At 43.6% G+C, this 13,991-nt stretch overlaps 1 protein-coding gene across 1 annotated transcript in view; it reads right to left on the bottom strand.

Annotated features, from left to right (window-relative positions):
* Positions 1 to 13,991, bottom strand: part of T265_13733 (hypothetical protein) — a gene marked incomplete at both ends in the record, with an annotated part of 76,186 nt that overhangs the window by 37,467 nt on the left and 24,728 nt on the right. Inside the window, 4 exon segments of the mRNA XM_009170238.1 lie at positions 4,283 to 4,479; positions 4,484 to 4,702; positions 8,396 to 8,637; positions 13,561 to 13,687. Of these exon segments, the coding sequence (XP_009168502.1) occupies positions 4,283 to 4,479; positions 4,484 to 4,702; positions 8,396 to 8,637; positions 13,561 to 13,687 (785 nt within the window).

Genomic DNA, 13,991 nt, shown 5'->3' with positions numbered 1-13,991 from the left:
TGCCTTTTTGGGTTATCATATTACTAGGCTTGGACAAACAGCCCTCGTGCTTTCTTCTGGTGGCATGGCAGCTAGGCACCGAAAGGGTGCAACAGCTGAACGATTATTATTTTTATTACTAACGATAACGTGAGTGATAGCATGATAACTGAGCGCGCTGGTTCAATTTTACTAAACCGAACAAACTGTCTTCAGCCTTGAAGCTACGATCAAAGCGAGCAAGCTCTCTGATCTGAACCGTTCCAAAAAACAGTTTTATGTCTGCAGATTATGATCCAGGGGGTCGGTTGTCCTTGATAAAAAAGCGAACCCAGTCTAGCATAAGTTAGGATTCATTCATAAAACACCGTTAGCCTGAAATGACTACAAACAGTTGTGCTGCTTACTACAGAGTAACAACCAGTCGACGAAATCAGTCAAACCACATACGCACTATTTTTGTCGGACTATTGCGCACTGATGATAGTGCTGATCAAGGATAGCTGCGCTGTAGAATAAACTAGGGTTTATTTCCATAGGTAACCACTAAAGCACAATCAGCATGATTTGAACGACTGTTTGGACAAAAAAGTACATTACTGGTGAAAAAATGCACATTGAGCGTTGATCGTTATTATGCGCATGAAACGGATTGCACGTACGTGCACGGTTGAAATATAAACCTGGTAGCTTACACCATTTGACAAGCTTCAAGGGACCCTATCGATTCGGTAATTTGTGCTTTCAAAGTATGGGCTCTAAAATATAAAAAACCACGTCCGTCGTAGGCTTGAATCGGTCGTTCCATTACCCGGTTATCGTGCATCATCAACATCGTCATCACCGCGTACTAAAACTGGCAGTCGCGTCCATCAATGATCTGAAGGAGGTATGGGCGAATAGCTGTGCACTGGAGCCGGTAGCTGATATAGCCCATGAGTTAGTAGATGCTTGCCAGTGGACTTTTTAGTGGGGAGATCGGGGGAAGGATGCAATATATTGAAAGCAACAGCTTAGCCGCATGCGTCCCATTGAGCTATAACTCGCAACGTCTCTAATCACTGATTCGTCCTATCTCGGGGTCCCCATCCAAGATGGTAATGATCAGCGCGGTTGAGTTTGCTGACAAAGGTTATCATACTCTACTGCCAAGACAGCACTTGACCTCCACTGGCTCGTTTCTACCCTCCGCGTGGTTGTGTGAAATTCAGTTGAATGGTATACGGAACACGTGACCAAGCCAGCACAGCCCATTTTATGTGATCAGCCCATCTACTTTGAGCGAATTATTTCTTCCGAAGAAACAAAATTCGACGTACTTCAGCACTACTGATGCGAAGTTCCCATCAGATTAGGAAGACATCGACGGTCAAGCACTGGATTTTTTTAATGTCCACATCACGCAGAGGCCAATTTTCTCACTCATTTAAATAGATGGGACGCATCACAGCATTGTAAACTTGGAACATAGCAGATGAGCCGATGTCACGCCTACGCAACGTTCACAAAAGCTGCTCTGGTCTTCCCAATTCGGATGGAAATATGCCCTCGCCTAGACCACAGGGAACAATACAACTATCCAGGTAGACAAACTTGTCCATTCGGCTGATTTGCAAGCATGAAGTTAGGGTTTTAGCCCATCCAGTCTTGCAGCAGCACTATACACCTTGCAGGTGTGAAGCAAATGCCAAACCATGAGGCAGAATTAGTTAGATCACTTAATACTGTTTGCATTTCGAAGGCGTCGGATGAAAAAAGAGCTATAGCGTCTGCGTACTGATACCGACAGGTATCAGAGGATGGGAGTGAGTCCTCCATGATAATATTAACGGAGAAGTTGAAGAGGAAGGTTAAAAAAGGATAGCCTTTCCTTACACTAATCGATGTAGTGAACTCAGGCGAGAACTTTCCGCGCACATCCGCGGGAGTTGGCGTAGAGTATCATAAGGAGAGTCAAGAATTTATGGGGGACACCCTTGATCCAAAGACACTGCTATAGTGCTTGACGGTCCACAAAGTCAGAGGTAGCTTTCGGATTAAGGGATACTACCATTGTTCGTTGCTAAAAGCAGTCTTTATGTCCCAGAATCCGTCAGTGTGAAAATGTGATCAATATATCATACTACAGGGCAGAACTAAGCTTGTTTTTTAAGGATCTACTTCCCCTTGTGTTCCGTTAGCATTTGAGGGATAAGACCAGAGGTTACTTCCTATGTCACAGCCACCAAGTTGATGCCATGGTGATTTTCACACAGCTTCACAGGCCTCAGTAATTGTTTAACATTGTCATTTTAGGACCGCATAGCAGTAGGGTGCATTCCGCAAGCATATATTCCCAGTTTACCATGTACGATATGAAGACCACGCATTTAATGTCCATCAGCTCGTTTCCGTAACAATTCCTACCCATGAATGGAAGACTGGGTAATATCGCACACCATAATGTTGATGGCCGAGCTTGGTCTACAGAATCAACTCTAAATGGAAAAAAATGTAACCAGGCAGCATGATGAAGAAGCACACATTAACCTGGGTTGAAACGAAGTATAAAATGGGCATGATTTCATACCCTGCATGGCCGGTAGAGTAAAAATATAGGTTGTCTGATGTGACCAGGTTGCATGAGGCCCTCAATGAATTCGTCAGTTAGGTAGACCGCTAAATCCAAGGTACAAACCGCCTGTTCGCGCAACCCAAAGTTGAACGGTGTGTGTATGTATCTCTCGGCAACTAGTGTACGACCATAGATATGGAAGGTAAAAAAATCCAGTCACTCTGCTTCCCTCTACGTGTTCTCTAGAATGAAGGGCTTTCTATTCTCCAAGGAGAAACTGCATGAAGCAAATCCAAAATTTAAATGACTGGTGGAAGCGTCCAGAGAGCAAGATGCAATATATAACTGATTACATGGAGATTGTAATTTAAAAATCTGGTACCGAGCAAATGCAATAGTCACACATGACAAATCATATTATAGTGAGATAGACTTTCTATTAACCACGCAAAACGAATTTAAAAAAAAAAAAACAAATATCAGGCCCCAGTTGACCTCTTTTTAGCTGATAATTTTATGAGCAAAATTGAACGTACTGTTGTAAGCCTTGTAACCGGACAGCTCCCATTTTAGAGACGCTATGCTGATGATAATTTTATAATCTTTCAGCTAGTACAACACAGCAGCTACTTTGTCGTTCTAGCTCGACCCACTTAGGCATTCCAATTTACTGCGGAAAGTCAACGACAGGTTCCAGTGTCTACAAGTAAGATTAGTTTGGAGACAGGACAGCCCTCTTCAGAGATGGGTATTTTAAATTCACTATAAATAACGTGTACCGCATGGCAACCAGTTCCCCGGATAGAGTATATATATATATATAATGTATATATATGGGAAACCTAATTAAGTTTCTGACGAATAGGGCTGGTAAAATGGCGGACGACACGACCTATACTATATTTCAAGGGCACTTGAAGAAAACGGTTGCCTAGATAAATTCGTACTAAGATATCCAAGAGTGACTATCAGGAAAGGAAGGAGAGGAATTCCGCCAGTCCCCAAACGGCCTACTTAAGTGAAGCCAGCGTTGAGAAGCGGTAGAGTCTTTGAAACAACCGCGCGTAAAATGGTCCTGTTAGAAGGACTGCCTCCAAATGAAGAAATTCATTTTGTTAAGAATTTATCCCACTCCAGTCTCTCATTGATATCCTGTTAGATTGCTCGCTTTTTTGTATTCTGGTTCATTTGAATTCATAACACGGAACGGTTCACTTGTTTACAGCACAATTCCAGTGTTAGTGACAATTCTGAATGATACATCGGTAGACCGTATCAAAATGCTTTAAGCCTTGTAGCTTAGCCGTGACCGCTTGCTCAAAACTAACACTAAGGTTAAGTTATCGGCCCATGAATTTTGTGACCTATTCTTTCGTTTGCGAAATTTGCACAAACTAGGCGTCTGCCTCAGAGAATGGCTGAGCATGCGTCATTGTGTAATGGATCCCACAAAACGAAACACGTGACCAAAGAGATTGTGGCTGATTTAATGGTTACGGATCACCCTGTTCACCGGACCGAATCGTTTAACGTGATTTATCGAGTGCCACCCAATCGCTCAGTCAATGCGTCCCCACAATGGAAAAGCGATCGCCATTAAATTAGTGATTGTTGGAAGCAGCAAATAATACGTTATTATTCTACGCGGTTAGGAAGCTACTCAGTGAGAAGGGCGCTCATTAGAAGGTATAGTATCAATGGCTAAACCACAAATGAACAAAACCGCAAGTGGCACTTTTGCACGCTTACCAGTGTGTGGCGAAAGGCCTGCAAATATCTATCCCCAGCGGGATGTGTTTGGGATCGCGCAACCGGACCGCTACTTCAACGTAGACGAATATGAAGCACAACACAATCGTAGGCGCATAGAACCCACGATCTGAAAGTAGAAGGATATGAACAGGAGTGAAATCCGGTCCAAGTGAACAGCGTACGCAAATAACCGACTACAATGTAGATAAAAATAATAAATCGTTCAGCTGTGGCACCCTTTGGGTGCCTACCTGCCATGCCATCCGAAGGAAGCACAAGGGCTGGGATACTGCCAGGTCGCCCAAGCCTAGACAGGGGAAGTCGAATGGCAGAGGTCCGGTTCGAACCACGGACCTTCCGGTCAGTAAATTCGCGCTCTAACCACTTGAGCCATCTCGACCCAAAGTAGATAGTACACTCAGAGATCGGGGCATGAGACATGGGATGTGTGGACAAAGTTCCGTCAGAAGAAAACAAACCGCAATGTATCGAAGTGTTGAGATAAAATAAAATCTACGCGGGACACTTATGGGGCGATGAGACTTGGGTGCATCTCCTTTAAGCAGACAACTTTATTCCGGTCCGGCAAGTATAGCATCAAATTGATGGGCAAAATAAAAAACGCTGAAAGTTAACAGGAAGCTTCGTTTGTTTCACCTACCCAACCACCCATCACGGATCGACTGTGGCGAGCCATGATACCCAGACGCCACGTTTGGCTCACTTGAGTATTTGTGGTGCGTGGTCTTGATACTGACTAATCAGCTTGATGATTGAAGTTACTGTGGTCTCACTGCTTGTGCGTAAAGTGGTGGAGCACGAAACATACTTTCGAATGTGGGTTCAATGATGGTTGATCTAGTCAACACTAAAGACGTTTCAAAGTATTGGCGAGCTAAATCGATGGATGACAGCTCAGTTTCGTGTCTCGCATTTTAGCCATGTCGTCATGAAAAACTCGTCCCACAGAGGGTGAGCACGCGTTGTCCAGTTCAATCACAAAAAACTTCACAAGACACTACTCAGCTAATCTAAAGTCGTTAGAAAATTTGAAAAAGAAAACGAAAGAGAAACAGTATTGTCGGAAAGTAATCAAACCTGGAAATCTGACTTATTTCCGAAGGTACTTGTGTAGACCGTGCGCACTCCACCTTTGAGACTGTGTATCGCCGTTGATGAGCGCCCGAGAGCTGGATAACACAGCCCTGAGGTCAGTAACGGTTGACCGCTCAACTAACAAAATCCAGACAGTGTTCCAGAAATTCCCATGTCGAGTGAGTTGACGAACATGTCTTCGGTGAGGTCATTTAGGGTCAGGCAGTTGCAAAGGCTAAGCAGCAGTATTTAACAATTTACTAGGCACAGTGTACATGAAACAGGAAGCCGAGTGAGAGACGGCATTGTCTATTTGTCAGTGGACAACTAGTAGGAGACATCAATTGGACGACCTGAGTTTGGCAGTGCATGCAGTGTTGTGGTTGTGTACTCAGCACAGGATGTATGTACGGGAGGTGTTCCGGACCATGGCAAGTTCAATACGAGAACAAAGCGGTTTTGCCAACAAAGAATCGGATCGCGATGGCGTATGGTGACAACTTTAGCCACTGCGAGTGTGCGGTGCTGTGCCGATCTGGGTTGATTAGCATGCGCCTTGAAAACAATACGGAAACGTAGGCTGGGTATCGTGCTGTGCGATGTTTACTAGATGCCGCACGACTGAGCTACCTAATGTCCTACTGGGTATACAAGCTAGCTATGGTGGATTGTGTTCCTTCATTCTTTGGACGAGTTGCCTCGTCGTACATCCAATGCAGCCAACAGCAAGAGAACGAGTGGGTACACATTTTGGATGTGAACAGGAACTCCATCTTTTGGACTAAAGGAACAAAGATGATTGCTTGTGAACCAGGTTCGAACGGCTGCGGCCGGGAAAACTGCTGAAACTAGTGTAAAGTGTTCTGTTTGGTGGGATAGAAGATACATCACCCTTAAACGTACGCTTATTGTAGACAGGCTTTCTTTCTGCTGTGGAATAGGCTTCTCCTCAGTTCCAATGGTTTCTAATAAAATTGTCGGGGAACTCGTTTTTTCTCAAAAGGTTGTCGAGAGCTAGGAATTCCCGTTCTAGCGCACCGCCAAGGAATGTTTCTCGCTCTGTTAGTAAGGCTACGTACGGATCAGAGTATCCTTTCGTTTTAGTGGAACGAGGCCGGTCACGTTGGCGAACTGTCCGGACCGCGTAGGCTTTCGGTACACCGATCATTACAGTGCACCATCGTGACGTCGTTCAAGGCCAACATATAGGCATTGAAGGAAGTTATCGGTTTCTCCTTTCGAATTGAAATGGATGGCGGTCTGGTCCTTATTGAACTCCTGTTAATGCAAGTCCATCTTAGTTTTATTGTTAAAGATCGCGGAAATGTTGCCTACAGAATCCGGTTGTTCACAAGATTTGGTAGTTTCGGAAGCTTAAAAAATACTGAGCAAGATGTGGTATATAATATGGAGTTTTTTAATACAAAGCAGTGTAGTGGAATAAGATGTAATTTGACGTTTCGGCTGCTGCGGGAAACCCTTTTCAAGGAGTTCTACAATTATTTGAACATGAGTCGAATGCAGCGCCACTACTATCATGCCTTCTGATTGGTGTGTTCCTGTGATCAGTTAGACGCGACAACCGTGTGTGGGTGTGTTAGGTAGCATTATTGTGTACTTTTACTAGGATATGTCTCGGTTTATTGCTGCACGTGCTGCGATGCGCCATTGTTAGGATCTCTGACATCTGACATCGGGTTAGTATGCCTCCAACCTAAACACATCAATGGTGAAGTAGCAATCAGATTTGTTGTAACAGCTCTTTGCACTAGTGTACCAATTAACGAGTATCTTCTCTATCTTCTCTTTCATGTGACGATATACCTCTAGTACAGAGAACAACCATATTCCCTGTTGAGATTATTAGTGGTATTGAAATGCGTCCAAGCACCACTTGTTTCACCTTTTAAAACGCATTCTTCAGACAAAGTGAGAGTGTCGCTATGGTCTCTCCAGTATCATACACGGTGGCGAATATTTTCTTGCACCATGTTGAAACCAAAAAGTTACTTAACTTCACCCATCCACAATGCATCTGGCTGAGATACCTTGACAACATATTTGAGATCATATCAGCCACGCAACGGCAAGCTTTCCAATACTGCTTGGACCAACAAGGCAGTAATATAAAATTCACGATTTAAACAGAACGAGCGAAGGATGGTTAGTTTCTCCAAACACCGCACAAACTGCGTCTACCGAATTCCCTAAGCAGAATGCCCGGCCAGATACATAGGCCGAACAGCCAGACAACCCCGTGAACGAATCACAGAGCACAAACGACACACGTGTTTTCCACCAAAGTTAAAAAAACTGCACTAACCGCAGTGATGGCGCGAGCATCCCATTTATCTGGCTTCGACTTACTATACACCTTAGTAGACAAAGTAGCCAGATGCTCAACAGGGATCTCAGTAACGAAGCATCACAGCCACCACAACAGACCGTGGCACATCCTAATCGAAGTACACATACAATCTCGCGTATACGCACACACAACCACACACGCTTATCACCTGTGACTGGCAAGTGACTACAGGAACACACCAATCAGAAGATACGATAGCGGACCCAAATAATTGTAGAAATCCCCGAAAAAGGTTGCCCACGTCAACCGAAACGTCAGATTATAACATCTTGTTCCACTACACTCTTCTGAATTAAAAAAAAATCCATGTTGTCTAGGTATTAGCAGTAGTACTGTGTCCAGCTTTTAAGGGAAGATTTTCAATTTTACTCATGAAGATGTCGGTTAGCATCTGGCCAGTTGTGAGCCCATGACGACGCCACTAATTTGACGGTAGAGTTCCACAGTCAATGTGCATCGCCAGAGAAGTTTTCGCAATTCGCCGACTTAATTATCTAATGAAAGTTGTTTGGTTCAATGTAATTACGTAGTAATTAACATAATCAGTCAAGATGACGTCGGTAAACAGTGAAGTCACATCGAATTTCTCAGTTCAAGGTCGTTTGTTGAGTCCACAAATCAAAATGGATCTCCGAACCTATATTGACACGTAACACGAATTGGGTGAGATGGCTATGTTTGAAACGCGAATTTACTGACCGGAAGGTCCATGATTCGAACCCGACCTCTGCCTCTCGGCTCCTCCTATCCAGGCTTGGGCAACCTGGTAGTATCCCAGCCCTCGTGCTTCCTTTTGATGACAGGACGGTAAGCACCGAAAGGGTGCTACAGTTGAGCGATCTTTTACTTTCGGCGTATCGGCTAGAGCATTCTGACGAGCTATTGTGCGCTTTTGTGATAATGTGAGTCGCGCACGTCTACAATCGGCTATGTGCTGCCCTGATTAGTGACAAGGAACGTGCATATTACTGAAATGTCTTCAAAATACGCTCTAAGGGGAATCAAGATAAATTGAGAGTTGTTTCTTTACCACTGAGCATTAAATTGAGGTGAACGCCCACAACAGCTAAAAAAATATGATGATTGACGAAAGGTACTTTTTGGGTATGTTCGATCAGTTGAAAAACACCTGGAACTGATTGAGCAGTCATCGTTTTCGGAAGAGTTTGGCAGCAATCCGTACATTTATTATTAACCATTGTAAACATACTTTTCAGGTAGTCTAACGCGCTGTTTCAGACCGGCGCCGACCCCCCACCTAGAAAACCTGAGAAAATCGAGTAATAGTGACATGACGGTTGTGTCAGCTTGATAGCTGTAAAATGGTGCATACAGTATGACTGACTGTAGTTGCTCCCCTAAATTACACCGACAGAGGTAAATTAAATTATCAAAATCCCTTATCCCTCAAAGTTCATAAAGGTTGCATGGTACACCGCAATTTTAATCCGTTCTATGGAATTTAATTGCGAGCAAATCACCCTTTTCAAGGCTGTAACATGCGGTGAAAATTCCACTGCCAGACCAGTAATCAAGTAGACTCTGCTTTTGTAATAAAAAAAAAACTCGATTATGATAAACGTGCAAAAATATCAAACTGACAAAAAATCAGACAGGTTTGATCCACTTTGGACACCCAACTGTGCTTCTATCGCAAATGCAACTACGAGGTGAAGGCGTCGATATGCAGCTGGGTCAAGTTCGACTTTAAGAGACATTACAATTAATCGACAAGCGAAATCTGGTATTCAAATGGATTTGCTTACAACCATACCGAAGGTGACGGACCAAACCAATGATGATCAATCAAACAGCTTAGGAAAATAGGGTAACTCAGAAAGACTAAGGAGAACCTGCACAAGAGCTTCTCCAATTGGTGAGATTTCGGGAAAAGTTAAGTCACGTTACGTTATGACACTAGTCTAACAAACTTAGCATTAAATATTCCGGATCAGCACATGTTTCCAGCAGACAAACAAACAAATATTCAGTGATCGTGATTTTGGCTAACGCTGTCCAAAATGTCACAGATCGTCCAAAAACATAGATTCGAAAGAAGTTTAGGAAGAAACCATTGGCTAATCAAGAAAGCAAACAGCAGTGTGATTGGAGGGCACAGCATGATAAACGGATGGAACGTTATGCTCAGTCAGCTGGGAGCTATGCGGCCAACAGAAGGTAGCAGAGTCGATACAATCATGAATAAGCCATAATGTGTTCAGGAAGCAGGTATAACCTGGACGGTTCGGGAATTGAAAAAGAACAATCTAATTGTGACGTTCTCGTGAGATCTGAAGAAAAACTCGAAGTGAGGTAGCAATCTCTCACACCGATCAATACCTATGGCCTAAGTTGTCCTAGTTATAAAGTGAAAACCGTTACAAACCAACGAGTTCTGCAGACAGTGTTCAAATGATGGCAAGCGTTTTTAATGTTCCCGCGTACCCATGGTCACGTGCTTGCCACACATCCAACCATTATGGTATGTGAATACAACCAGGCAGTTACAAGTACATACGCCCGTGGTCCAACGACGCGTGTTTGCGTACAAGTGCCTATCTAGTTGTATCGTGTAACACAAAGGACGGTAGTAGCAAATGTCAATGCAATCAGCAATGGGAGGGCATTTCAGGCACACATATATTCACTGTATAGTTGTCCCTAGGCCAGTTTCTATAGTTTCCCACTGGCAAAACCACATGGTGCTGTGAACAAATATGAACCGGGAATATCGATGACGACGACAGAAAATCACCAGCACTAATGTAACTGTTTTCTTTTGTTCTTCCAAGAAAAGAATTTCGTCGTTGTGTCGTAGTGTACCGAGCAATTAGGACAGAGGATGTAAGCATTCGGCAATACCAATTAAATTCCAAAAAATATCAAAATGTGACAGAAACTCGTCAAGAAGTGTTTATAGGTATGGAAGTCTATCAGAAATTCCCTTAGTTGCCTACATGTAACCTCCTCTATGGAAGTGAATAAAAGCATGGAATACTACGAGTGTCATACTGTCACACAACGATAAGATCTCATTTCAGGTGATAGAATGTGTGAGTAAGAAATAAGCTTGATAATTTTGGATAATTTGCCTGTCTGAGGGGCCAAAACACGAAGGTGGCAGTGGAACAGCGTATCCAGGGAACCGATTCGGCGTTTTGAAGATCGGCCCTGGAAGCTGCCTCAGTACTACGTACTCGGTTGAGGAGGTTGGAAGGGGAGCTATGCGGTGAAAGCGACCGCGTGGAAGTACCTAACAAAGTACAGTACCTAACGAAAGCACTGCGATCCCATTTTGTCAAGGCAAAATTGAGAAACAGGTATGGTAAAAAGCTCGCAGACTCAGAAAAAATTTACGCATCTACAAAGCATTGTTTATGCCCGTCACGTGGTGTGAGACGCTGACCACATACCGGCATAATATCCGTTGTCTGAACCGTCTCCGTATGCAAATCTTTCGGCGGATACTATTCACCGGCTGGAATTCACCGGATGGAATAGAAAGCCCCATACAACTGTTTGTGGCAACTGGGACTTGCTCGTCTAGTGAAGTGAAGCAGGATCATGAAGTTGACCAAATATCAGCAACCATTGGATTTACATGGATTAAAGGAGATTTGGTCGGACACACACAATGTTCAGCTCAAACCCCATTTGGCGTTGCATAACTTCCACATGGGGGTAAGTCAAATTAACAGGCGAAGCCTCAAGTAGATTCCAGCCTTCGGCAGAGTCATATCACATAAAATGTCTCTGATGGAGTGGGAAACCAGATGAACTAAAACATGGTAGTGGATCTGTGTCATGCCTTTACCAGGTTTGAGAACAAGAATGCATTCAACCAAACTGGAAATCATTCAATCGATTCAAGAAGTACCCGGAACGACTGCTCCACTGATAAAGGTATAACTTTTACCGCAGTTGTAACACAACTGTCAGGTCAAAAGTACTGCAACTTCCGACCTTATCGCGCTAGACGCAAGTCTGCGAGCATGAGACACGGTTTCGACTAACCACGGAAATGTATTGATTACGTCTTGACAGTAGGGGAAGCATTTGAGAAGCTTCGTGCATACCGTCGGTCAACAGCGGCAGTTTTTTCCGACTTAAATAGTTACCTCAGCTCTTGGGACAGAGAAGTTCTTACACATATACTTAACCAATGGGTGGTCCTTTGACGTTTGTGAATATTCTCCACACACTTTATTCCCATACTTCAAGCCGGATTATGAATGATGTTGAGCAACCAAAAGGTTTTCCCACAACTAATCGGGTTTGCCTGGGTTGCCCTATCTCCCTGTATTTGCTCGATTCTGTCGCTGGTCTGGATATCGAAGTTGGATCAGGAGAGAGAGAGAGAGAGACGAGTGGACTTGAGTACACGATGAAGAAGGCGTATCGACACGAGTGACTCTGAATGGGGTACCGGAAGTAGTCACTTGTTACAACATGTGCACCGGATAGTCAAATTTTGAAATCTTAGGGACTTCTCACTCCCTTATATCCCTTTTAAATCTCAGAATAAGAAGCCTGAGCTTATCAACCTATTTTAGTCGTTTATCTTATCTTGGAAGCTGTATAAGTCGCAACTTACTCTGACGGCTGAAGTCAACTGTTAAGACACGAACAGTGCTTGTCTTTGGGACCGGAATGACATTTCATTAAAATCAAAGCCACTGTGAGAGCAGACTTATTTATGACTGCAAAATCTGTTTTCTCGGATCTAAAGACGTCAGACATCTCCAAGCACTTGACCATCCATGCCTTCATAGCGTTAAACGGCCGCAGAATGTTCGTACTTCATTCGTCTTTACGGGTATACTGGACAACGAGTGGGATTCGCTAGAGAGGCTGATAAAGCTTGTGCGTGTTTGGGACATGTACTACACAATCACTGCCTACCAAAGAAAGCTGCCTTCCACTTCAGACCCGGGGGGAGACAGAGACCACTACGTTGCAAAGCGAAGTGGAAGTAGCTACTGGTAAATTGAGAGCTGTTGGATCTTTGAACTACGTTGGATAGGGTCCACATGATTCGCCCTGTGGGCCGTTGGAGACCTACTTGATGTGATGCGTAACCGACACCAGTGGTGAGCCGACCGGACTGTCGAACCGCGACTTGTTGGCCATTGTCAGCGAGATCGTATTGAGGGAGAATGGCAAAGGATGCTGGATCGATCTTACCGGTAGCATCTTCCTCCAAACTGGTGACAAGATGTTTTATCTCAATGACTTCGGAAGATATGGGTGTCTTGCTCTCGAAGTTTCCCCTATGAATATATGGTTTTTCGCCTAGATCATTCTCCGTGGTTATCTAATAGCTAAACACTAGTTTCCACTGCTAATGTTCGAAATTTCGCGAGAAACAATGTCTAAAGCCACTGATCAACGATCAGCTACCAAGCTTGAACAAAATTTGATGGGGGAAGTTTGAATCAAATAACTTAACGTCTGAAATTTGCAAGTGGAAATCTTTAGACGTAGAAAGACAAACTGCAATAAACTGTAAATATTATTTTACACGCCCTGACAATAAGAGGAGGAATTAAATTTGAAGAATGAAGGGTGTCAGTAAAAGTACAAAAACACAATGACTTGGTGGCGCGCAGGACTTCAACAGCATACTGCAATAAATATACATTCACAGTCGGTCAAAATGTCCAAAAGGTGTTATTTTAGGACAAAGGGAGTGAAACTGATGACATGTGCAAATTCATCCCTGAAGGAATCAACTGATCGATGTCTGTACAGCAATGACGACCAAAAAGGACATATGATTGTGATACAAAGAGTGCTAGCACTCCCAACTTACCACTCTGCCAAACCAATTGTATCCATACGAAAGAGCTGCCCAGAAGATAGACTAGTGTAGTCGGTACGAGAAAATAACAGACCACGTCGGACATAGTTGCGATCAAAGTGAAAAACAACGCAAATGCCTGTAAAGGGTGGATTAATAGCGTCGATAAATATGGGTTTGTTCAAAACTTTATCGAAAATGCAAATGAAAAAAACAGCCAAACGTACAGTGCAGTCCTAAATTTCAGCCCTGGTGTGGTTTGTTATGCCATCATACATAGAATGGAGTACGGTTGCAGAAATCCGAGTTTTTTATTCGAAGGGGACGTCAACATAGCCAGAGTTGGCTGGTGCTGCTTTGAAGAAAACTCATCCTCGCTCAAGAGTCGGTAGTAATTGACTGACTAATCAATTATCGTCATGTCATTATAGTTGACTAACATC

Source organism: Opisthorchis viverrini (assembly GCF_000715545.1).
Source record: "Opisthorchis viverrini unplaced genomic scaffold opera_v5_97, whole genome shotgun sequence".
Taxonomy (NCBI): Eukaryota; Metazoa; Platyhelminthes; class Trematoda; order Opisthorchiida; family Opisthorchiidae; genus Opisthorchis; species Opisthorchis viverrini.
The sequence above is the reverse complement of the archived record's forward strand: the minus strand, read 5'-3'. Positions and strand labels throughout refer to the sequence as shown.